Source organism: Bufo bufo, chromosome 5 (assembly GCF_905171765.1).
Source record: "Bufo bufo chromosome 5, aBufBuf1.1, whole genome shotgun sequence".
In the NCBI taxonomy this organism is placed as follows: Eukaryota; Metazoa; Chordata; class Amphibia; order Anura; family Bufonidae; genus Bufo; species Bufo bufo.
The window spans coordinates 461,413,092-461,438,403 of record NC_053393.1 but is presented as its reverse complement, the minus strand read 5'-3'; the positions used below and the strand labels follow the sequence as shown (position 1 = coordinate 461,438,403).

Below are 25,312 nucleotides of genomic sequence, written 5' to 3'. Positions count from 1 at the left end.
GTTATTCTATTATTCTATTTTTTTGAGAGGGTACAAGGTGCCAAAAAAATGGTGAATCATGTGTTTTTCATTTTTTTTCCGTTACGGCATTCACCGCACCGGAATTTCTTTTTTATATTTTAATAGTTTAGACATTTTCTGATGTGGCGATACCTAATATGTTTATTTTTTGTTATTTATATATTTTGATATGTAAAATTGGGGAAAGGGGGTGATTTACACTTTTTATATTTTTGTGTTTTTTAAACTTTGTTTTACTTTTTATTTAGTAACTACTAGCCCCCTTAGGGTGCTACTACATGGGATCTTTTGATCCCATGATCTATTCACCCTAAATGAGATCTATAACGGTGAATAGGATTTTTACACGCTCCCTGTTGAGCTGTACCTTGTGCACAGCTTAGCAGGGAGGTTACTATGACAGCCCTGAGAAGCCTCAGCAGGCCTCAAGCTGCCATGGTAACTAACCGGACCCCACAATTTCACTGCCAGAACAGAATAACAGATTTACCTGCTGCAGATGTGAACCTACCCTTATGGAAAAGTTGAAAAATTGTCCCTCGTATCAGAAATCTGTCACCAGTGCCACCCGGCCAGACTACACATGCTTACCTCAGGCAGTGCCATAATGAAATCATAGGCATTGGCTTCCTTAGCTGCTTTCTCTATTTCTTCATCTGTCACATCCAATCTCCCATATTTAATATTGTTTTTAATGGTTGTTGCAAACAGGACAGGCTCTTGGCTGACCACACCAATCATTTCTCGGTAGTGTCTAACATTCAGAGATCTTATATCATGACTGTCAACCATTATCTAAAAAATCAAAGACAAAGAAAATAAGAGCTACATTGTGGAATCCGAGTATAGACGAGCAACATTGTGGAATACGAGTATAGAACGAACAGCACATGGACTGAATGCTGACACATTATAGTCAATAAGCTGATTCAGTTGTCAATTTTTTTGCATGGACAATCAAGAAAATCCCTGCACGAACTACTTTGATCCAATTTTTGGTAAAGACTTGACCATTAAAGTAAATTGGCCAGTGAGAAGAACAGACAGCACACGTGCTTGACCTATCATTTAACTATTATGGTCTATGGACCCGTCTAGACTCCGCCCTTTGAAGCGAGGACAGAGATAGCGCCATATATGCACACTTCTCTCCCCTCATTCTAGGGAGTGGTGGGGGTCTCAGCACTCAGACCCCGACTGATCTAAACTTTTGATATGTCTCTATGACATATCAAAAGTTATGTGAAAAGTTAGTGACCCTTTAAAAACTTTCTGTTTTTAGGCGTTGGAACATGGATGAGTTTTCCAAAGTTTTCATTTAGAAAGAAAAAAGAAATATATTTACCATTCCTTCTTGTGGATCGTACATTCTCTGCAGGAGCTGCACTGTGGTGCTTTTACCGCATCCACTTTGCCCAACCAAAGCCACAGTCTGTCCAGATTTTACTTTTAGATTAAATCCTTTTAAAACCTTCAGTTAACAGAAAAGAGCATAATATGTATGTCCACAGCTACAAGATCACAAATAACAGACAAAAAACATAGTAAAATGTAATAAGAGAACATGGAGCAAAACATAACATGGATTTACCTGCACATTTGGTCTTGAAGGGTAACAAAAATGCACATTTTTAAATTCGATATTTCCTTTTATATTATCGGGCTTGTACCCGTCTGTTGAGTAACTGTTAATTGTAGATACCTGTGATTGTAAGCATAGAAAATATATGCACAAACTGTAGCATAGAATTTGTTAACTCTAAAAATAAGATGTAATTGTTCACATAAAAGCAGTCGGTGAAGGATGATCTGCCATAAATTATTTGCCCAACTACCTTTTTGTGTATTATGCAAATTGAGCGTGATCACTTTGTACATGAAAAATTACTTAAATGTCTAATGTTTTAGTCTCTGAATGTAATCAAGAGTGTTCTCATTTACTGACAGCAAACAAATATCTAGTAAATGGTGAGGAATTGAGACACAAAGTTCACTAGACGTAAGTAGAGAAAATCCCCAGCACTCCATGGAAGGGTCAGTCATAATAACTTTCAGCTTTATATCAGACCAACAGCATTTAACAACTCCATTAAAACCCCCGCTTCCGTGTTTTGATCTATAGGTTCTTAATCATGATGTGTTGACACTGCTCTGCTACTGAGACAATGCTCTGCTATTAAATCACTGTGCTAATACTAAGACACTGCTCTGCTACTGAAGAATTACTACTCTGCTACTGAGACACTATTCTGCGCACATATTTGCTCAAACATGTGTCGGGCCCATCTACCAGGCGTCAAGATGGCTTCCGCAGATGGGTCCCTAGCACTAAATATACTGCCTCTCTTTGGACTTCCTTAAAGGGATTTTGTCATGAGATTTTAGCCCTATAAGCTAAACATATGGCCAGGTCCGTACTAATAACATGAATCCTAAACTGGCCTTATTAAACCTGCTTGTGGCTCTATTAGCCAAAAAAACAGGTTTTCATAACCGGTCAATCGCCTACCTAAGGTGCCCAAGGGGACGTTAGTTAATACAGGGTGCCCGGCCATCTGGTGCCCAGCGCCTCCTTCCCAGTCTTAATTGCCGCCCTCTCTGTCTACAGTGATGCCTGCCAGGAGTCCGTGGCGCATCAGGCTGAGCATAGTGCGCAGGCGCCGGATCTAGCAGAGGGCTGGCCGGATCTGGCGGAGGCGGCACTCAGGTGAGGAAGGCGTCACTGTAGACAGGGAGGGCGGCGATTAAGACTGGGAAGGAGGCGCTGGGCACCAGGCGGCCGGGCACCCTGTATTAACTCACGTCCCCTTGGGCACCTTAGGTAGGCGATTGACCGGTTATAATAACCTGTTTTTTGGGCTAATAGAGCCACAAGCAGGTTTAATAAGGCCAGTTTAGGATTCATGTTATTAGTACGGACATGGGCATATGTTTAGCTTATAGGGCTCAAATCTCATGACAGAATTCCTTTAAGTAAGTCCAAAGAGAGGCAGTATATTTAGTGCTAGGTACCCATCTGCAGAAGCCATCTTGACGCCTGGTAGATGGGCCCGACACATGTTTGAGAAAATATGTGCACTAAGAGCTTCTATTAACTCATTTATAGTCGGTATTGCACCACTTTTATTGAGAATGACCCCCATTTCTTAGCTCTATTGTTTGTATGTATAATGGTGTGCAGCCATCTTGTTTTTTGTAATACTATTACTCTTGTCATAAGACTATGAAACCAATAGATGGTGATGTTCATAAGTAGTGTAGATCGCAAATTTCCTATATGCCCATGTTTATGCAAATGAGTTTTTACGTGACAAAACTGTATAGAAAGGTTATTGAATATTATGTTAGGACAATCATAAAACTTTTTGTCTCCCTAATGACATTGATCTAGGTGCGCAGGTCCACCCAAGCCATCCAACAGATCTGAAGTAACTTTGAGGCTTACTGGCTCTTAGTCTCATAGTGCACAAGGCTGCCATTGTAAGGTATGCTGACTAAGCCTGTCATCTGTCTCATGGATAGATTGATGGCTTGCATATACCTAGTTTTTGGCATATAGCCTTTCTGTGGTTGTCTATTGTATGTTGTAGATAATAGGAGTCCAAGACGCATCCAGCCATCCTCTTAATGCTGTTTCCAAACCATTCTGATGGGGTTTCCAGCAATTTCTAACCTTTTTTGTGGAACCAGGCATCCTCTCTTCTTCAAAGCAGGGGGTGCCTGGTTTGATGCTCGGGTCTCCCATTGACTTTCATTGTATTAAATTGTACTCAAGCACCCGCAGTATTCACCGAGCACTCAGATGTGCCGAGCATAGCGATGCTCGAGCCGAACAGCAGTTTGGCTGAGCATGCTCGCTCAACACTACTGATGTTACTTGAGCAGGTTATTGTAATTGTACGTTTCATCATTTTACAGTTCATATACAGCTGGTAAGGAGACAATATAAGTGTATTGAGCTATAGACATGAATTACTTGTAATCTCTATCATTCATTATGGTTATCCATTTTTTTTAAATTAATTCTTTATTCAAGTTTTTAATTATACAACATAAAAGGTAGGCAAATGGTTTAGAGATTCCAGTAGAATGCATAAAGTGATTGTGCAGTGGTTAAAACTCAGGATAGGTCATCAATATCAGATTGACAGGGGTACAACTCCCGACACCCCCATTGATGAGCTGTTTGAAGAAAATGTGGCGCTCATGCAAGCGCTGCTTCCTCTTCAAGATTACCTGCATGTTGCCTCACTTATAGAGCTGGGGCAGAGCAATTACATCTACTCCCACTCCGCTCACTTAAGTGGGACGGGTAGCTGTAATTACACTGTGCCACGTCTATGGGGCGAGGCACAGGCAATCTTGTAGAGGAATCAGCGCTCACATGAGCGCTGCCTCCTCTACAAAGAGATGCGGGGAGTCAGACCCCTCATGAGAATGAGTCATCAATATTTAAGCATTGTACAATCCCTTTAATACATACTTAATACATTCCATACTTTACAAACCATGTTAAACAGGAAAAAGGGAAATAAAGGGAGAGAGGAAGAAAAAAAGGAGGTTCTGGGGATCAAAAATGTCACCAAAAAAAGAAAAATTGAGATTGACAATCTTGAGGAAAGAGATTTATATTTAATACTAGCAGAAGGACGCGGTTTCGCTCGGGTATATTTAATCTATTTTATTTAATGTTTGTGGGTGTCATTAAAAGATATTGACAATATCCCCCATAACAGTGACCTCTACAGCACCCCGCCCCTTAACACTGACCCCCAACAGTGCCCCGCCACTTTAAAATGGGACCTCCACAGCAGCCCATCCCCTTAACTTTGACCTTCACAGCAGCCCACCCCTTTAACAGTGAGTTTCACAGCACCACACTCCCTTGACAGTGACCTGCTCAGGGGCCCGCCCTCTTAACAGTGAACTCCACAGTACCCCGCTGCCTTAACAGTGACCTCACAGTACCCTGCTGACTTAACAGTGACCTCCACAGCAGTTGCCCCTTTAATAGTGGCCCCTGACCCCTTAACAGTGACCTCCACAGTGTCTGCCCCTTTAACAGTGACCTCCACAGCGCCCCTGCCTCTCTAATGCTAGGGCTACATGGCGACATGAGTTGAGCAACATTTTGTATCAACAATTTTTAGAATTATAGGCTATGGTGTCGCACTGCGATATGTGACATGCTGCGACATGTGTGATACTGTCTGCTGAGCTGTGTATCTAATCCCATTCTGTGTGATACTGTCTGCTGAGCTGTGTATCTAATCCTATCCTGTGTGATACTGTCTGCTGAGCTGTGTATCTAATCCTATCCTGTGTGATACTGTCTGCTGAGCTGTGTATCTAATCCCATTCTGTGTGATACTGTCTGCTGAGCTGTGTATGTAATCCTATCCTGTATGATACTGTCTGCTGAGCTGTGTATCTAATCCAATCCTGTGTGATACTGTCTGCTGAGCTGTGTATCTAATCCAATCCTATGTGACACTGTCTGCTGAGCTGTGTATCTAATCTTATATTGTGTGATACTGTCTGATGAGCTGTGTATCTAATCCTATCATGTGTGATACTGTATGTGGAGCTGTGTATCTAATCCTATCATGTGTGATATTGTCTGCTGTGTATCTAAGTCTAATGTGTGATACTGTATGTGGAGCTGTGTATCTAATCCTATCATGTGTGATATTGTCTGCTGTGTATCTAAGTCTATTGTGTGATACTGTATGCTGAGCTGTGTATCTAATCCTATCATGTGTGATACTGTATGTGGAGCTGTGTATCTAATCCTATCATGTGTGATATTGTCTGCTGTGTATCTAAGTCTAATGTGTGATACTGTATGTGGAGCTGTGTATCTAATCCTATCATGTGTGATATTGTCTGCTGTGTATCTAAGTATATTGTGTGATACTGTATGCTGAGCTGTGTAGCAGTCACCACATGTCACATGTCGCAGTGCAACACTATATCATTATAAAAATTGTCGTACGATTTATTGTGGTCGTGTAGCCCTAGCCTAAAGCTGACCTACAGCAGGGAAGAAAAATGGCTGGGCTGTTATGGAAACCTGGAGTAAAGCTGCGTGTATGTGGAGACTAAGGGCCTGCGAGCTTCTATTGGCTGATAAGGGTCATGTGACCGTGTGTATGGCAGTTGGGATATGAGGAGAAAGACTTGCAGGCTTGTATTGGCTAATGCAGGTCATATTTTGGGAATATCTCAGGAGAGCTGAGACCCGCACAAGATTTATTTCCCGGTAGCAAGGGATGTGTATACCAAGTTTTGTTGAAATCGATGGTTGCGTTTTTGAGTGAACACAGAACATACATACACACATATATACGTCCTTTTTTTATATATATATAGATGTGAAGCTGGCAAAGGCTTTTATCACCTATTAGTGGATTGATTGGTGCAGGTCTGTTGCCATTGGTACCATAGACTTGAATAGACTGTGTTCAATCAGGGCTTCATTCAAACTCTTACTTGCAGTGGTTTTTTAGGCTGTTAGCGCTAGGTTCTCTGTTTTGATGACTGGTGTTGGGTCCTAGTGGTAATACGCCCATAAATCTAGCATTTATCACCTTCATTTTTATTACTGTGGATAAAATTTCCTAGCTGACCAAACCTATTAACATGAGTTCATAACCTACCGCAACCCCTTTTCTCAATTTTCTTTCCCCTCTTTAATATGGTTTGTAACATGTTGTATACATTGTGTATGCATTACATATTCTTCCAGAATCTGTAAATCATTTGCCTCCTTTTATGTTTTAACCAAAATAAGGAATTCAATTAGAAATTTACCCCAAAAAAATATGCGTCTGGAATTTATATAGGAAGATGAGAACAGTACTCTCAGAACTATCCTGGCAATTATTGTGAATGGTATTCAAACAGTAATCTTTAAGTTAAAAAAAAAACTGAAAAGACAAATCGTGATAAACAGAAAATATTTTCTTAGAAAAACAAAGCAAAAACAAAGAAACAAACAATGATTTACCTGGTCAATGATTTGGAATATTTTATAAGCAGCTCCTCTTGCCACTGAGAAAGCATCAAGATGAGAAGCAGCTTGACCAACACAGTAGCTGCTAAGAATGACACTGAATAAAACCTGAAGGGAGAGACAGTAAAATAAAATACACTACATAAATCATTTTAGCACAGAATGTTGTTATTGAGTTATTTTTTCATTGAATGATTATATTAATGACCCAGGCACTTTGGTTTTGCAAAACCATAATGAATCAGGACATCCACCCCTGGACAACACCCCCAATATACCAAGTTTTGGGGAAAATGTGCATAAACCCATATGCTTTGCAGTCTGGTTCATGAGATTGTCTCACCAAAATCAAGACAGTTCATAATAACTTTCCCAGTCTGAAAAAGTCCAATTTTTTTTTTTAACTCACCACAAAAACATCTCCAATGGTATATCCATTTCTGCCCAATATTAAGATTGATCCATACCAAAATCCAAGTGCATAAGAGGCATAAATAATAAAATACATACACCCAGCAGCCAACTGAGTCGTAATGGCCTTTTTTATTCCAATTTGCTTGGCCTCTCCCAAATTATTTGTGTATCTGAAAATACAAGAACAGATTTCAATAATGATGCATTACGTTTATCTGAAAAGCTTTTATGTCCATGTGTGACATTTGTACCTTTGTATTTCTTTCTCCTGTCCTCCAAATGCCACCACAGTCCTTATTGAGGAAAGGACCTCTTCAGCGACAGATCCTGCTTTTGCATAAGCTGACAGCTCCTTGCTAGTCAGTGAGACCACCATCTAAGAAAAGTATGATAAATGCTGAATGGGGAAAAGTAAAAGAATTGTAATATTTTTATACTATTGGTAAATGGTGGCACAATATGTAAAATGTAATGCAAATGAGAAGTATGGCATCACTGAGAAGTATGGACACTGTCATGTAATTTGCATCCTTTATTACATACTGTAAAAACATTTACCAGTAACATAAAATATTAAAATTCTTTTATTTTTTTCTAATCTTATGTAGAGGCACTACATCTCCTATATAGGCAGGTAGTGTTAGGCTACTTTCACACTAGCGTTGTTTTAATCCGGCGTTCAATTCCGACACCGAAACTGCCCGCCGGATCCGGAAAAACGTGTGAAAACGGATTACATTTGAATCCTGATCAGGATTTTGATCACAATGAAAAAATGCATTGGAAAAAACGGATCCGCCATTTATGGACTTTAACTTTTTTTTCACATTTTTCGGGTTTAACATGCAAAAGCCTGATCCGTTTTGACTGAACACACAGTGCCAGATCCGGCGTTAATGCAAGTCAATGGGAAAAAGGCCTGATCCGTCGTTCAGTCAAAGTGTTCAGGCTTTTTGGCCGGAGGTAAAAATACTGCATGCTACGTTTTTCTGAAAAGCCTGATCAGTCAAAAAGACTGAACTGAAGACATCCTGATGCATCCTGAAGGACTGACTCTCCATTCAGAATGCATGGGGATAAAACTGATCAGTTCTTTTCCGGATTTGAGCCCCTAGGACGGAACTCAACGCCGGAAAAGAAAAACGCTAGTGTGAAAGTACCCTTAGCTTTACACCCCCCAAAACAAGTAAAACCAGGGTTCAGGTCACAAATATTTATGATTATAATTCATGACAGATCATTTTCTAATAGCCCTTGGCATTGGGCTCTGTAAAAAGTTTCTCTAGATTTTAAAAAATGGTCTGTTTCCCCCAAGAAAGAGTTCTACTTCATCCATGGGATATGTCCAGTATTGTAGCTCATCCACAGTCAAGTGAATGGGACTGAATTGCAATTTCAAAAACAGTTTTTTTTACTTTCTTTATCCATGACAATTACCAAGGTTTCTACATTTGGCACTTAAATCCTTTCAAGATCTTGATTTGGTATTTAGAGATGTCCCGAACTATTCGCCGGCGAATAGTTCCCGGCGAACATCGCTTGTTCACCGCGGCGGGCGAACATATGCGATGTTCGGTCCGCCCCCTATTCGTCATCATTGTGTAAACTTTGACCCTGTACCTAACAGTCAGCAGACACATTCCAGCCAATCAGCAGCATACCCTCCCTCCCAGACCCTCCCACCTCCTGGACAGCATCCATTTTAGATTCATTCGGAAGCTGCATTCTTAGTGAGAGGAGGGACAGTGCAGCTGCTGCTGATTTAATAGGGAAATCGATATATAGGCTAGTGTATTCAGTGTCCACTACAGTCCTGAAAGACTCATCTGATCTCTGCTGTAAGGACAGCGTCCTGACAGCACCCCAAAAAGCCCTTTTTAGGGCTAGAACATCAGTCTGCTTTTTTTTTTTTTCCTGTGTAATCTAATTGCAGTTTCCTGCCTGCCAGCGTGTGTGTCAGGCTCACAGCGTACACTGTGCCCACTTGCCCAGTGCCACCACTCATATCTGGTGTCACAGTAGCTTGCATTTAAAAAAAAAGAAAAACTTTTTTGACTGTAATATAATAGCAGTCAGTTGCCGACACGCGCATATGTTTCATGCCCTGCAAGTGCACGGAGTCACCAGCGCAACTCATATCTGGTGTCACATTCGATTCCATTTAAATAAAAACAACAATTTTGACTGTGAATAAATAGCAGTCAGTTGCACACACGTGTTTGTGTGTTTAAGGCCCAGCTGCAAGCGCATAGTGTCACTTCAGCGCCATTCATATCTGGTGTCACATTCGATTGCATTTAAAGAAAAACAACAATTTTGACTGTAAATAAATAGCAGTCAGTTGCACACATGTGTTTGTGTGTTTAATGGCCAGCTACAAGCGCATAATGACACTTCAGCGCAACTCATATCTGGTGTCACATTCGATTCCATTTAAATAAAAACAACAATTTTGACTGTGAATAAATAGCAGTCAGTTGCACACACGTGTTTGTGTGTTTAAGGCCCAGCTGCAAGTGCATAGTGTCACGAGCGCAACTCATATCTGGTGTCACAGTAGCTTGCACGCATAGTACAACTTAACGAATCTAATAAAAATGACAGGCAGAGGCAGGCCACCCCGCAGGGGCCGTCGTGGTCGTGGTGCTGTGATTCCCTTTGGCCCTAGAATAATGCCCAGTGTTCAGAGGCCACGTACCCTGAACTCGAAAAGTTCTGAGGACATAGTTGACTGGCTAACACAAGACACCCAATCTTCTACAGCTTCCGCTCAGAACCTTGACGCACTATCTTCCTCCAGCTCAGCTTCGGGCACCTCTCAATTTACCACTCGCCCGCTTGCCACCACCACCAACACTAGCATCACAGCCGCTTCACTTGATCTGTCAGAGGAGTTATTTACACATCAGTTGGAAGAAATGAGTGATGCGCAACCATTATTGCCAGGGGATGTAGATAACAGGGATATGTCTGTCAGGGAGCATTACACACATGGACGTACGGTGTGATGATGATGATGATGTTTTACCCGCTGCTGCTTCCTTTGCTGAGTTGTCAGATACAAGTGAAGCGGTTGATGATGACGATGTGTCCGTGGATGTCACGTGGGTGCGCGCTCGAAGAGAAGAAGGACAGGGGGAAAGTTCAGATGGGGAGACAGAGAGGAGTAGGAGACGAGTTGGAAGCAGGGGGAGGTCGTCGCAAGGAGCTAGTGGCACAGTCAGACAGCATGCCAATCAACGCATGCTGTTGTCACCACCAGAATGCCGTCATTGCAGAGCTCAGCAGTGTGGCATTTTTTTTGTGTGTCTGCCTCTGACAACAGCGATGCCATTTGCAACCTGTGCCAAAAGAAACTGAGTCGTGGGAAGTCCAACACCCACCTAGGTACAACTGCTTTGCGAAGGCACATGATCGCACATCACAAACGCTTATGGGATCAACACATGAGTACAAGCAGCACACAAACTCAAAGCCACCATCCTCCTCCTGGTCCAGCATCTTCAGCCACATCAACCACTGCTGTCCTCCTTGCCCCCTCTCAACCATCCGCCACTCCGTCTCTCGCCTTGAGCAGTTCCTGCTAATCTGCCCACAGTCAGGTGTCTATCAAGGACATGTTTGAGCATAAGAAGCCAATGTCACAAAGTCACCCCCTTGCTCGGTGTCTGACAGCTGGTTTGTCTGAACTCTTAGCCCACCAGCTTTTACCATACAAGCTGGTGGAGTCTGAGGTGTTCAAAAAATATGTAGCTATTGGGACACCGCAGTGGAAGGTACCCGGCCGAAATTTCTTTGCACAAAAGGCAATCCCCAACCTATAATCGATTGTGCAAAAGGAAGTAATGGCATGTCTGGCACACAGTGTTGGGGCAAGGGTTCATCTGACCACTGATACCTGGTCTGCAAATCATGGTCAAGGCAGGTAAATCACCTACACTGCGCATTGGGTAAACCTGCTGACGGCTGCCAAGCATGGAATGCGTGGCTCTGCAGAGGAGTTGGTGACACCGCCACGACTTGCAGGCAGGCCTTCTTCCACCTCCTCTACTCCTCCTACTCTATCCTCTTCCATAACCTCCTTGGCTGAGTCCTCTTCTGCTGCGTCTTGCTCCACATCAACGGCACCCCCCTAGCTCCCCAGGGGCTATTCCACATCCCGGATACGACAGTGTCACGCCGTCTTGGGGTTGACTTGCCTGAAAGCAGAGAGTCACACCAGACCAGCACTCCTGTCCGCCCTGAATGCACAGGTGGATCAGTGGCTGACTCCGCACCAACTGGAGATCGGCAAAGTGGTGTGTGACAATGGAAGCAATTTGTTGCATGGCACATGTGTATAATCTGATCGTACAACACTTTGTGCATAAGTACCCAGGCTTACAGGACGTCCTCAAGCAGGCCAGGAAGGTGTGTGGCCATTTCAGGCATTCCTACACGGCCATGGCGCACTTTTCAGATATCCAGTGGTGAAACAACATGCCAGTGAGGCGCTTGATTTGCGACAGCCCGACACGTTGGAATTCAACACTCATAATGTTCGACCGCCTGCTCCAACAAGAAAAAGCCGTCAACGAGTATTTGTATGACCGGGGTGCTAGGACAGCCTCTGCGGATCTGGGAATTTTTTTGCCACGTTACTGGACGCTCATGCGCAATGCCTGTAGGCTCATGCGTCCTTTTGAGGAGGTGACAAACCTAGTCAGTCGCACCGAAGGCACCATCAGCGACATCATACCATTTGTTTTCTTCCTGGAGCGTTCCCTGCGAAGAGTGCTAGATCAGGCTGCAGATGAGCGTGAAGAGGAAGAGGGAGAGTTGTGGTCACCATCACCACAAGAAACAGCCTTATCAGCATCGCTTGATGGACCTGCGGCAATGCTGGAAGAGGAGTGTGGGAAAGAGGAGTCAGAGGAGGAATGTGGCTTTGAGGAGGAGGAGGAAGACCAACCACAACAGGCATCCCAGGGTGCTCGTTGTCACCTATCTCGTACCCGTGGTGTTGTACGTGGCTGGGGGGAAGAACATACCTTCAGTGAGATCACTGAGGACAAGGAATGGGACATGAGTAGCTCGGCATCCAACCTTGTGCAAATGGGGTCTTTCATGCTGTTGTGCCTGTTGAGGGACCCTCGTATAAAAAGGCTGAAGGAGAATGACCTGTACTGGGTGGTCACGCTACTAGACCCCCGGTATAAGCAGAAAATGCCTGAAATGTTACTGAATTACCGCAAGTCGGGAAGGATGCAGCAGTTCCAAAATAAATGAAAAAGTATGCTTTACACAGCATATAAGGGTGATGTCACAGCACAACGGGAATCTAACAGGGGAAGAGGTGAAAGTAATCCTTCTCCTACCACGACCACGCCGGCAAGGACAGGGCGCTTTACAGACGTGTTGTTGATGGAGGACATGCGGAGCTTTTTAAGCCCTACGCATCGCCACAGCCCTTCGGGGTCCACCCTCAGAGAACGACTCGACCGACAGGTAGCAGACTACCTCGCCTTAACTGCAGATATCTACACTCTGAGGAGCGATGACCCCTTGACTACTGGGTGTGCAGGCTTGACCTGTGGCCTGAGCTATCCCAATTTGCGATAGAACTTCTGGCCTGCCCCGCTTCAAGTGTCCTGTCAGAAAGGACCTTCAGTGCAGCAGGAGGTATTGTCACTGAGAAGAGAAGTCGCCTAGGTCAAAAAAGTCTAGATTACCTCACCTTTATTAAGATGAATGAGGGATGGATCCCAAAGGGACTGACAGTGGGCAATACATTTGACTAAAAAAGGCCTGATGAGATGAGCTGCCTTGGGCTAAAAATGGTCCACACGCTGCTGTATTTTATCTCTGAATGCCGGATGACTTGTGTGACTTATCCGCCACCAACTAGGGTTCAAGCCGCAATGTTTTAAGGCACTTTCTGCCTGGGAAACATCAATTTTTCTGGCTGCTGCTACAGCAGCGGCTGCAACAATACCTAATTTTTCAGGCATGTGTACATGCCTAATTTTTCTGGCCTCTGGTGCTGCACTGTGGCTTCAAAAATCAAACAAAAAAAAAGGCACATACATGTGTCAATTCCCCTTCATGATCGTTACCTTGTTGTGGTGAAGGGGCTTGCATATCACAATGAAGCGACCACCTCTATGAGTGTGTTGGCAATGGCAATGTTGGCACACCTCAGATAATAAGGTCGTTGCTTCATTGTGAACAGACCAAAAGCGATCGGCTGGATAATTTTGCATAGAAAAAACATAAATTTTCTTTGTGATCATCTAAGGTGATCATTAAAGCCTACTAGGCCAACAATGGGCCCACACTGCAGAATCATTGTTTTCTGGGTCACTTAACTGTCACTGAACTACCTCAGCACGACCATAGGCTTTGAAAAACCGCCATCGCCTGCAATCTCCCAAACGTGCGCACGAGCACAGTCATCACTACACCAAGATTGACGCATAGAGGTATAAAATTTATGTCATGAGTGTGTCAACTATTGACAACTCTTTGAGGTTGTTTAAAATCTATTCCATACACGTCCCCTGATAAGGGACGTAACAGGGATTAAACTGATAGGAATAGGACTACTTAACACACCTTATAATAATAATAATAATAATAATAATACTAGTGGACGTAACAGGGATTAAACTGATAAGAATAATACTACTTAACACACCGCTCCTATCTGGTGGCACAGTAGATTGCACGCGCAGTGCCCCAAATTGGACGTAGGAGGACCGACCAAGCATCTTTTTCCATCTCCCGGTTCCTAAAATCGATTCCATATACACGTCCCCTGATAGGGGACAAAACAGGGATTAAACTGATAAGAATAGTACTACTTAACACACCTTATAATAACGCAGAGAGAGGCAACGCAGAGAGAGGAGTCTGAAGAAGAGGAGTCAGAGGAGGAAGGTGGCTTTGAGGAGGTGGAAGACCAACCACAGCAGGCGTCCCAGGGGGCTTGTTGTCACCTTTCGGGGACCCTTGGTGTTGTACGTGGCTGGGTGGAGGAAGAGACCTTCAATGACATCAGTGAGGACAAGGAACGGGACATGGCTAGCTTGGTATCCAACCTTGTGCAAATGGGGAGTTTGCGGTTGTGCAAATGGACTGTTTGCGGTTGTTTGCGGTGCGTTAAACGGGGAGTTTGGTCTGTCACTGTGAAGCGGGCGTAACCCTTACACTACCTGATCGATACAACATCATACCTGATGTTTTAAAGCACGTTATTCCAAACAATTTAGGAATGTTAGGTGATTTATGCCCTTTATGGATTAAAACCCGACTCTGCGTCAACTACGTAATTTTCCATGGGAGTTTTGCCATTTGCTTTCGCCGTTCGCGAACGGAAAATTTTATGTTCGTGACATCTCTATTGGTATTATGACAGTTACTGAAGTAGTTTCACACCACATATAATAGTATAACCCATTTTTTTTAATGGAAACCTTGTTTGGTGAAACTTTTCTGTAATAAAAGTATAATGACCTGTTATGAAAATCTTACAGATAGATGAAATAAAATGTATTCTGTTTTAAATGTAAGATCTAAAGATGTTAACATTATCAGGCCCTTTTTACATATATACTGCCATCCAGCTTAGTTCCCCTCTGGCGTGGTGCTGAAAACATCAGAGGGGAACTTAAAACAGAACTGATCCCATAGTTTTCTATGGGATTGTTCTCATACAGCCGACAGATTATTTATGATGCCGGATGTCAAATAGCGCCAGGTAGAAAAACCCTGCATGCTATGTTTTTATGTCCGGCTCTATAGTGCAGATCTGTGCGCTAAGTGCATACATATATATATATATATATATATATATATATATATATCAATATATCAGTTATGTCCTGCTCTCCTCCTAAAAGGTCAGACACAACTCATATATGTGATGTGGGCCTAAGTTGGCCATTTTATATGACGATCCTTAATACACATGGTCATCTCACCAGTTAAACCCTTGCCATATAATCCTTATCTTTCCTCCTAGTTCCAGATATCCCAAGATGAGTGGCCATAGATGACCAGCTTTGAGAAAACAAACTTTGGCATTACTCAGTAACGCAAAATCTTTTTATTTCTTCAAAGCTAGTTTGATCACACAACTCATTTCAGGATCTCACTTATAAGTTTGCTTTAAAGTATTAAACTTTTCTTAACCCAAACAGCATTGAAGGCTTTACCTTGGAACAAATTGCAGTTGAAATTGCCACCACGGGACTTGTGGCCAATATGACAAGAGCAAGTTGCCAACCCTTGATTAGTCCAATTACCAGTCCTCCTACACAGGTTGTAACATTCTGCACAAGATGGCCGACTTTATCTCCAATTCCATCATTGATTTTGTTGACATCTCTAAAAAACAATTATTGCTGTAAATAATGTGTACACTTATGCAACCGATTCAGGAAGACTAGTATATCTGCAAAATTCTCTTACTCTGTTAGACGTGTGTTAAGTTCTCCAGATTTGGTAACATCAAACCAACTAATCTCTTGTGATAAAACTGAATGAAAAAACATTTCCCTCATCCTCCTTGTCTGTCTTGCTGCAGCTAAGACCCAAAACGATACTTGGACGTAGCCACAGAGTATAACACCTGCTCCTATTCCGACATAGTAGAGGGAAAACCTGGTGACACAAATAAAGCCATTATGGATAAAGGTATTCCTTTGTAACAAAGTATGACCAAAAATGATAAAATCTAAATACTTACTCACTCATCTGTTCAGGTAGAGGTTTGAACTTTTCACAAGCAGCTGTGGAGAAAAATATGTTGTAATGTATTGTCTTGTAATTAGGTTAAAAGAGTTCTTCAGGATTTTCATACGGATGACCTATCATCAGGATAGGTTATAAATATGAGATTGGCGGGAGTCCAATTCAGCACACCTGCCAATCAGCTGTATAAAAAGGCCATGGCTCTCCAGGAGCACTTAGAACTCTTTCTAGGCCATGTAATGTTATGTGCTATATCAAGCGCAGTCGCTATCCAATGGACAGCACTGTGCTTGTTAAGTTGTGAGCAATGGCGGATCCAGGGGGGGGGGCAACTGCCCCCTCCCCGAGCTGCTCAGAGGTGGGGGAGGCGGCCGCAGGGCACAGGGAGATGAGCGCTCATCTCCATAGTCATCTGAATTGCCGTCCTCAGGACAGCGATACAGATGGCTGTGCTGGGAGAGCGAACGGGCAAAAGAGGGAGGCGTGTCCCTTCCCCTTCCTCTGATAGGCTGCAGGCACTAGGCCAGCAGCCTATCAGAGGTCGGCGCAGGTGGCGTGATGACGTCATTGTGCTGCCTGAGCCGTACAGAGTGGGACACAGGCTGGAAGAGGCCTGATTCACATCGCTGCCATGGAGGTAAGTAGAAGTGTTTTTTTTTTTTTTTTTAATATACATATATATATATATATACACAATAGTTTTACTGGCACATTAGGGGGGCCCCTCTTGTTACTGGCACATTAGGGGGGCCCCTCTTGTTAGTGGCACATTAGGGGGCCCCTCTTGTTACTGGCACATTAGGGGGCCCCTCTTGTTACTGGCACATTAGGGGGCCCCTCTTGTTATTGGCACATTAGTGGGGGGGGCCTCTTGTTACTGGCACATTAGGGGGAGCCCCTCTTGTTACTGTCACATTAGGGGGGCCCCTCTTGTTACTGGCACATTAGTGGGGGCCCTCTTGTTACTGGCACATTAGGGGGTGCCCCTCTTTTTACTGGCACATTAGGGGGGCCCCTTTTGTTACTGTCACATTAGGGGGGCCCCTCTTGTTACTGGCACATTAGGGGGGCCTCTTGTTACTGGCACATTAGGGGGGCCCCTCTTGTTACTGGCACATTAGGGGGGCTCTTGTTACTGGCACATGATTAGGGGGCTCTTGTTACTGGCACATGATGGGGGGCTCTTGTTACTGGCACGTGATGGGGGCTCTTGTTACTGGCACGTGATGGGGGGGCTCTTGTTACTGGCACGTGATGGGGGGTGCTCTTGTTACTGGCACGTGATGGGGGGTGCTCTTGTTACTGGCACGTCATTGGGGGCTCTTCTTACTGGCACATGATTGGTGGGCACTATAGGGGCATCTACTGAGGCCACAAAGAAGGGGTATTTTACATGGGGGCTCTGTACATGAGCATTTTATACTGGGACACATTATGGTAGATACTATGGGGAAGGGGGGGAGATGAGTATTATACGGTCATCTACGTGGGGCACTAAGAAAGGGTATTTTATACTTGCAAATTATGAGGGACACTGAGGGCATCTACTAGGGCACTATATATGAGGCATTTTATACTGGTACATTATGGGGGGCACTAGGAGGAAGGGGGAGCGGAGCACTATGGGGGCATTTACTGGGGCCACTATATAGGGGTATTTTATACTGGCACATTATGGGGGCACTATGGGGACATTAGCTCTACTGGGGGCATTACAAGGGGGTATTTTATTATATCTATTATAAGGAGAATTATTACTACTGGGGGGGGGGGATTATGGTGGGCTTTATTACTCCCCCATGGTATGACCCCCTAGTAGCAGCACCAGCCTCTCCCTGCTCTGCTATCCCTCTTCCCCTTCTCCAAATCCTTATTATGAAATCTTTCTCATTAGGATAAAACACAACATCAGCTCCACCGAGCCCCCCAGCCAAGTGTTGAAGTGGTGTCCGAGATCCCCAAGTGCCAAGCCAAGTAATTGTAAGTTTTCATGTGAAATATGTTTGCTATACACATTTAACATACACTGTGCCACCTGTGCCACACAATATAAAGTATACCTCTACACTTTGTAGTCTTGTGGCGGCGGACAGAAAATAATCTGGAAGTGCCCCTCCCGAGACCAGGCTCTGGATCCGCCATTGGTTGTGAGGAGACCATGGCACTCACCTGAACACTGGTGGGTGCTGCAGCTTCCTGAAACAGCTGATTGGTAGGGATCCAGGGAGTCAGACCCCCCCCCCCTCCAAGGATAACCCATCAAAATTTTTACTACTACTTCATCAGCTGAAAAATCCAGTTGAAGGGGTTCAACTGGATTTTTCAGCTGATGAAGTAGTAGTAAAAATTTTAAATCATTATTTAAAATAATTCTGGCTGCCCTCAACCATCTGTAGATTAAGTTTACAGCATCTGGATTTATATAGCTCATGCTGAACCCTTTGGCACCTTTGGAACCCGGTACGTCACCAGATCTCAAAAAAAGCCTGCTCCGATGCTCATGCTAGGGGGGCTGCCGGGGTGAAAATGGAGGTATTTTAAGAGGGGCTGCCCTTCCCAACAAGGGAAGTATTGGGTATGTCTACAGAATATTGAATGCCCAGTATAGGCAAGGGTTGTGCTGAGGAAGCACTATAGTGGAACGCTGGCTAAGTTGCCAGGGAGTCTCTTGGGTGGCCCTGGTAAATGAGTAGAGTATCCCCACAGAGGTAAAGATAAAGGGAGTATGTTATAGTGGAGAAGTTGCTAGTGTTCCCCTGCAAAAACTGGCATGTGTGGAGCCAGAACCAGGAAATACTACACACTTGAGGAGAGGAAATGCGGGAAGTCTTTCTAAAGTCATCCCTGCTTTAGGGAGGATAAATACATATTTACATAGACTGAGAGAGGGCTAGCCTTGTCTTCCTTGCCCCACTGATCTGTGAGAGAAGTCATTTATCCTTTTCTAAGTTGTTCAATGTTTAAAGACTGTGGGGGTCATTTACTATTCTGAAATACGCCTAAATTAGGTGTATTTGAGGCGCAGATGGCAGCACAATGGTTAGTTGCGCCGCTATCTGCGACTTTTCCCAGGTCACGCCAGGTCTAAAATTGTGGGCGTGGAATGGGTGGGGAAGGCCGGCAGGCCTGTCTTATTCATCATTTTCTACGCCTGTTTTAGGTGTAGAAAATGGTGTAAATATAAGACAGCTCAGAAGCTGTCTTACATTTTGAACTGGCGCTGGATGTGCCAAAGTTATGGAGCGGCCGGCGTCTCTTCATAACTTCAGCGGATCCACCGCCAGCTATGGGCCTTTATTAAGACTGGCATCTAAAAAGGTCTTAATAAATGTGCTTTTATGTCTCTATGTGAAGAAGATTCTTTGTATCCATCCAGGGCCAAACTGCCATATTCTCATGTTGCCATAATATCAGTAAAGTTGGACTTTTGTATTGCACCAGAGTTGGGCCTGTGATATTATCAGAGTGACCAGCACACAAAACCCAATATTTAGTCGGTCACTGGTATACACGGGTACCTATAATTGTGTCATTTACTATGTGAATCAGGTGATATGGCTCAGTAGACAGGGCTCTGTAGAAGAAGAATGGAGTTCCGATCTTTGGTAGGCTTTTTAAGTGGAGAGTTGTGGAAACCCTTGTGCCTTGAAATTTGAGGCAATGCTTGATTACTTGAATGGTCAGTTTCCCCTGAAAGGAACATCACCATCTCTACTGAAACATTCTATGAGGTTATCTGCTCTAGACCATCATTGAAAGCTGAGAGACAGAAGATCCTGTAACTAGTGATGTCCCGAACTATTCGCCGGCGAACATAGCTTGTTCGCGTTCGCCGCGGCGGGCGAACATATGCGATGTTCGGTCCGCCCCCTATTCGTCATCATTGTGTAAACTTTGACCCTGTACCTCACAGTCAGCAGACACATTGCAGCCAATCAGCATCATAACCTCCCTCCCAGACCCTCCCACCTCCTGGACAGCATCCATTTTAGATTCATTCGGAAGCTGCATTCTTAGTGAGAGGAGGGACAGTGTAGCTGCTGCTGATTTAATAGGGAAATCGATAGCTAGGCTAGTGTATTCAGTATCCACTACAGTCCGAAAAGACTCATCTGATCTCTGCTGTAAGGACAGCGTCCTGACAGCACCCCAAAAAGCCCTTTTTAGGGCTAGAACATCAGTCTGCTTTTTTTTTTTTTCTGTGTAATCTATTTGCAGTTTCCTGCCAGCATGTGTGTTAGGCTCACAGCGTAGCTCACAGCATATACTATGCCCACTTGCCCAGTGCCACCACTCATATCTGGTGTCACAGTAGCTTGCATTTAAAAAAAACGAAAACTTTTTTGACTGTAATATAATAGCAGCCAGTTGCCTGCACGCGTGTGTGTTTCATGCCCTGCAAGTGCACAGTGTCACCAGTGCAACTCATATCTGGTGTCACAGTACAGTAGATTACATTTAAAGAAAAACAAAAATTTTGACTGTGAATAAATAGTAGTCAGTTGCCTGCACGTGTTTGTGTGTTTAAGGCCCTGCTGCAAGTGCATAGTGTCGGTGTCACCAGCGCAACTCATATCTGGTGTAACAGTAGATTACATATAAATAAAAACAACAATTTTGACTGTGAATAAATAGCAGTCAGTTGCCTGCAGGTGTTTGTGTATTTAAGGCCCTGCTGCAAGTGCATAGTGTCAGTGTCACCAGCGCAACTCATATCTGGTGTAACAGTAGATTACATATAAAGAAAAACAACAATTTTGACTGTGAATAAATAGCAGTCAGTTGCCTGCAAGTGTTTGTGTATTTAAGGCCCTGCTGCAAGTGCATAGTGTCAGTGTCTCCAGCGCAACTCATATCTGGTGTAACAGTAGATTACATATAAAGAAAAGCAACAATTTTGACTGTGAATAAATAGCATTCAGTTGCCTGCACGTATTTGTGTGTTTAAGGCCCTGCTGCAAGTGCATAGTGTCACCAACGCTACTCATATCTGGTGTAACAGTAGATTACATATAAACAAAAACAACAATTTTGACTGTGAATAAATAGCAGTCAGTTGCCTGCACGTGTTTGTGTATTTAAGGCCCTGCTGCAAGTACATAGTGTCAGTGTCACCAGCGCAACTCATATCTGGTGTAACAGTAGATTACATATAAAGAAAAACAACAATTTTGACTGTGAATAAATAGCATTCAGTTGCCTGCACGTGTTTGTGTGTTTAAGGCCCTGTTGTAAGTGCATAGTGTCAGTGTCACCAGCGCAACTCATATCTGGTGTAACAGTAGATTACATATAAAGAAAAACAACAATTTTGACTGTGAATAAATAGCAGTCAGTTGCCTGCACGTGTTTGTGTGTTTAAGGCCCTGCTGCAAGTGCATAGTGTCACCAGCGCAACTCATATCTGGTGTAACAGTAGATTACATATAAAGAAAAACAACAATTTTGACTGTGAATAAATAGCAGTCAGTTGCCTGCACGTGTTTGTGTGTTTAAGGCCCTGCTGCAAGTGCATAGTGTCACCAGCGCAACTCATATCTGGTGTAACAGTAGATTACATATAAAGAAAAACAACAATTTTGACTGTGAATAAATAGCAGTCAGTGGCCTGCACGTGTTTGTGTGTTTAAGGCCCTGCTGCAAGTGCATAGTGTCACCAGCGCAACTCATATCTGGTGTCACAGTAGATTACATATAAAGAAAAAAAAATTTTTTTTTGACTGTGAATAAATAGCAGTCAGTGGCCTGCACGTGTTTGTGTGTTTAAGGCCCTGCTGCAAGTGCATATTGTCACCAGCCCAACTCATATCTGGTGTCACAGTAGCTTGCACGCATAGTACAACTAAACTAATCTAAAAAAAATGACAAGCAGAGGCAGGCCACCCCGCAGGGGACGTCGTGGTCGTGGTGCTGTGATTCCCTTTGGCCCTAGAATAATGCCCAGTGTTCAGAGGCCACGTACCCTGAACTCGAAAAGTTCTGAGGACATAGTTGACTGGCTAACACAAGACACCCAATCTTCTACAGCTTCCGCTCGGAACCTTGACGCACCATCCTCCTCCAGCTCAGCTTCGGGCACCTCTCAAGTTACCACTCGCCCGCCTGCCACCACCACCAACACTAGCATCACAGCCGCTTCACTTGATCTGTCAGAGGAGTTATTTACACATCAGTTTGAAGAAATGAGTGATGCGCAACCATTATTGCCAGAGGATGTAGATAACAGGGATATGTCTCAGTCAGGCAGCATTACACACATGGACGTACGGTGTGATGATGATGATGATGTTGTACCCGCTGCTGCTTCCTTTGCTGAGTTGTCAGATACAAGTGAAGCGGTTGATGATGACGATGTGTCCGTGGATGTCACGTGGGTGCCCGCTCGAAGAGAGGAAGAACAGGGGGAAAGTTCAGATGGGGAGACAGAGACAGAGGAGGAGATGAGATAAAAGCAGGGGGAGGTCGTCGCAAGGAGCTAGTGGCACAGTCAGACAGCATGCATCGGCACCCGGGGTCAGCCAGACAGCACGCCAATCAATGCATGCTGTTGCCACCACTAGAATGCCGTTATTGCAGAGCTCAGCAGTGTGGCATTTTTTTTGTGTATCTGCCTCTGACAACAGCGATGCCATTTGCAACCTGTGCCAAAAGAAACTGAGTCGTGGGAAGTCCAACACCCACCTAGGTACAACTGCTTTGCGAAGGCACATGATCACATATCACAAACGCCTATGGGATCAACACATGAGTACAAGCAGCACACAAACTCAAAGCCGCCATCCTCCTACTGGTCCAGCATCTTCAGCCACGTCAACCACTGCTGTCCTCCTTGCCCCCTCTCAACCATCCGCCACTCCGTCTCTCGCCTTGAGCAGTTCCTGCTCATCTGCCCACAGTCAGGTGTCTGTTAAGGACATGTTTGAGCGTAAGAAGCCAATGTCACAAAGTCACCCCCTTGCCCGACGTCTGACAGCTGGCTTGTCTGAACTCTTAGCCCGCCAGCTTTTACCATACAAGCTGGTGGAGTCTGAGGCCTTCAAAAAATTTGTAGCTATTGGGACACCGCAGTGGAAGGTACCCAGCCGAAATTTCTTTGCACAAAAGGCAATCCCCAACCTGTACTCGATTGTGCAAAAGGAAGTAATGGCATGTCTGGCACACAGTGTTGGGGAAAGGGTCCATCTGACCACTGATACCTGGTCTGCAAAGCACGATCAGGGCAGGTATATCACCTACACTGCGCATTGGGTAAACCTGCTGACGGCTGCCAAGCATGGAATGCGTGGCTCTGCAGAGGAGTTGGTGACACCGCCACGACTTTCAGGCAGGCCTGCTGCCACCTCCTCTACTCCTCCTACTCTATCCTCTTCCATAACCTCCTCGGCTGAGTCCTCTTCTGCTGCTGCGTCTTGCTCCACATCAACTGCACCCCCCCAGCTCCCCAGGGGCTATTCCACATCTCGGATATGACAGTGTCACGCCGTCTTGGGGTTGACTTGTCTGAAAGCAGAGAGTCACACCGGACCAGCACTCCTGTCCGCCCTAAACACACAGGTGGATCAGTGGCTGACTCCGCACCAACTGGAGATCGGCAAAGTGGTGTGTGACAACGGAAGCAATTTGTTGGCTGCATTGAATTTGGGCAAATTGACACATGTGCCGTGCATGGCACATGTGTGTAATCTGATCGTACAACGCTTTGTGCATAAGTACCCAGGCTTACAGGACGTCCTCAAGCAGGCCAGGAAGGTGTGTGGCCATTTCAGGCGTTCCTACACAGCCATGGAGCACTTTTCAGATATCCAGCGGCGAAACAACATGCCAGTGAGGCACTTGGTTTGCGACAGCCAGACACGTTGGAATTCAACACTCCTAATGTTCGACCGCCTGCTCCAACAAGAAAAAGCCGTCAACGAGTGTTTGTATGACCGGGGAGCTAGGACAGCCTCTGCGGAGCTGGGAATTTTTTTGCCACGTTACTGGACGCTCATGCGCAATGCCTGTAGGCTCATGCGTCCTTTTGAGGAGGTGACAAACCTAGTCAGTCTCACCGAAGGCACCATCAGCGACATCATCCCATTTGTTTTCTTCCTGGAGCGTGCCCTGCGAAGAGTGCTGGATCAGGCTGTAGATGAGCGTGAAGAGGAAGAGGAAGAGTTGTGGTCACCATCACCACCAGAAACAGCCTTATCAGCATCGCTTGCTGGACCTGCGGCAACCCTGGAAGAGGATTGTGAGGAAGAGGAGTCAGAGGAGGAATGTGGCTTTGAGGAGGAGGAGGAAGACCAACCACAGCAGGCATCCCAGGGTGCTCGTTGTCACCTATCTGGTACCCGTGGTGTTGTACGTGACTGGGGGGAAGAACATACCTTCAGTGAGATCACTGAGGACGAGGAATGGGACATGAGTAGCTCGGCATCCAACCTTGTGCAAATGGGGTCTTTCATGCTGTCGTGCCTGTTGAGGGACCCTCGTATAAAAAGGCTGAAGGAGAACGACCTGTACTGGGTGGCCACGCTACTAGACCCCTGTTATAAGCAGAAAGTGCCTGAAATGTTACCGAATTACCGCAAGTCGGAAAGGATGCAGCAGTTACAAAATAAATTAAAAAGTATGCTTTACACAGCGTATAAGGGTGATGTCACAGCACAACGGGAATCTAACAGGGGAAGAGGTGAAAGTAATCCTCCTCCTACCACGACCACGCCGGCAAGGACAGGACGCTTTACAGACGTGTTGTTGATGGAGGACATGCAGAGCTTTTTAAGTCCTACGCATCGCCACAGCCCTTCGGGGTCCACCCTCAGAGAACCACTCGACCGACAGGTAGCAGACTACCTCGCCTTAACTGCAGATATCGACACTCTGAGGAGTGATGAACCCCTTGACTACTGGGTGTGCAGGCTTGACCTGTGGCCTGAGCTATCCCAATTTGCGATAGAACTTCTGGCCTGACCCGCTTCAAGTGTCCTGTCAGAAAGGACCTGCAGCAGGAGGTATTGTCACTGAGAAGAGAAGTCGCCTAGGTCAAAAAAGTCTAGATTACCTCACCTTTATTAAGATGAATGAGGCATGGATCCCGAAGAGACTGACAGTGGGCGATACATTCGACAAAAAAAGGCCTGATGA

General features: G+C 44.7%; 1 protein-coding gene across 2 annotated transcripts in view; it reads right to left on the bottom strand.

The window, feature by feature from the left end:
* LOC121002302 (ATP-binding cassette sub-family B member 5-like) overlaps window positions 1–25,312 on the bottom strand; it is a 1,125,761-nt gene that overhangs the window by 1,066,322 nt on the left and 34,127 nt on the right. The window contains exons 1-9 of one of the 2 annotated variants that reach the window (XM_040433702.1): window positions 16,183–16,207; window positions 15,902–16,093; window positions 15,646–15,817; window positions 7,702–7,826; window positions 7,446–7,620; window positions 7,031–7,144; window positions 1,613–1,723; window positions 1,367–1,492; window positions 613–816 (exon numbers count right to left, since the gene is read on the bottom strand). The exons of the other annotated variant lie outside the window; for it this stretch is intronic. Coding sequence (XP_040289636.1) covers window positions 613–816; window positions 1,367–1,492; window positions 1,613–1,723; window positions 7,031–7,144; window positions 7,446–7,620; window positions 7,702–7,826; window positions 15,646–15,817; window positions 15,902–15,993 — 1,119 coding nt within the window. The 5' untranslated portion in view covers window positions 15,994–16,093; window positions 16,183–16,207. Of the gene's footprint in view, window positions 1–612; window positions 817–1,366; window positions 1,493–1,612; window positions 1,724–7,030; window positions 7,145–7,445; window positions 7,621–7,701; window positions 7,827–15,645; window positions 15,818–15,901; window positions 16,094–16,182; window positions 16,208–25,312 lie in introns of those variants that run through there. 2 annotated transcript variants of the gene reach the window in all.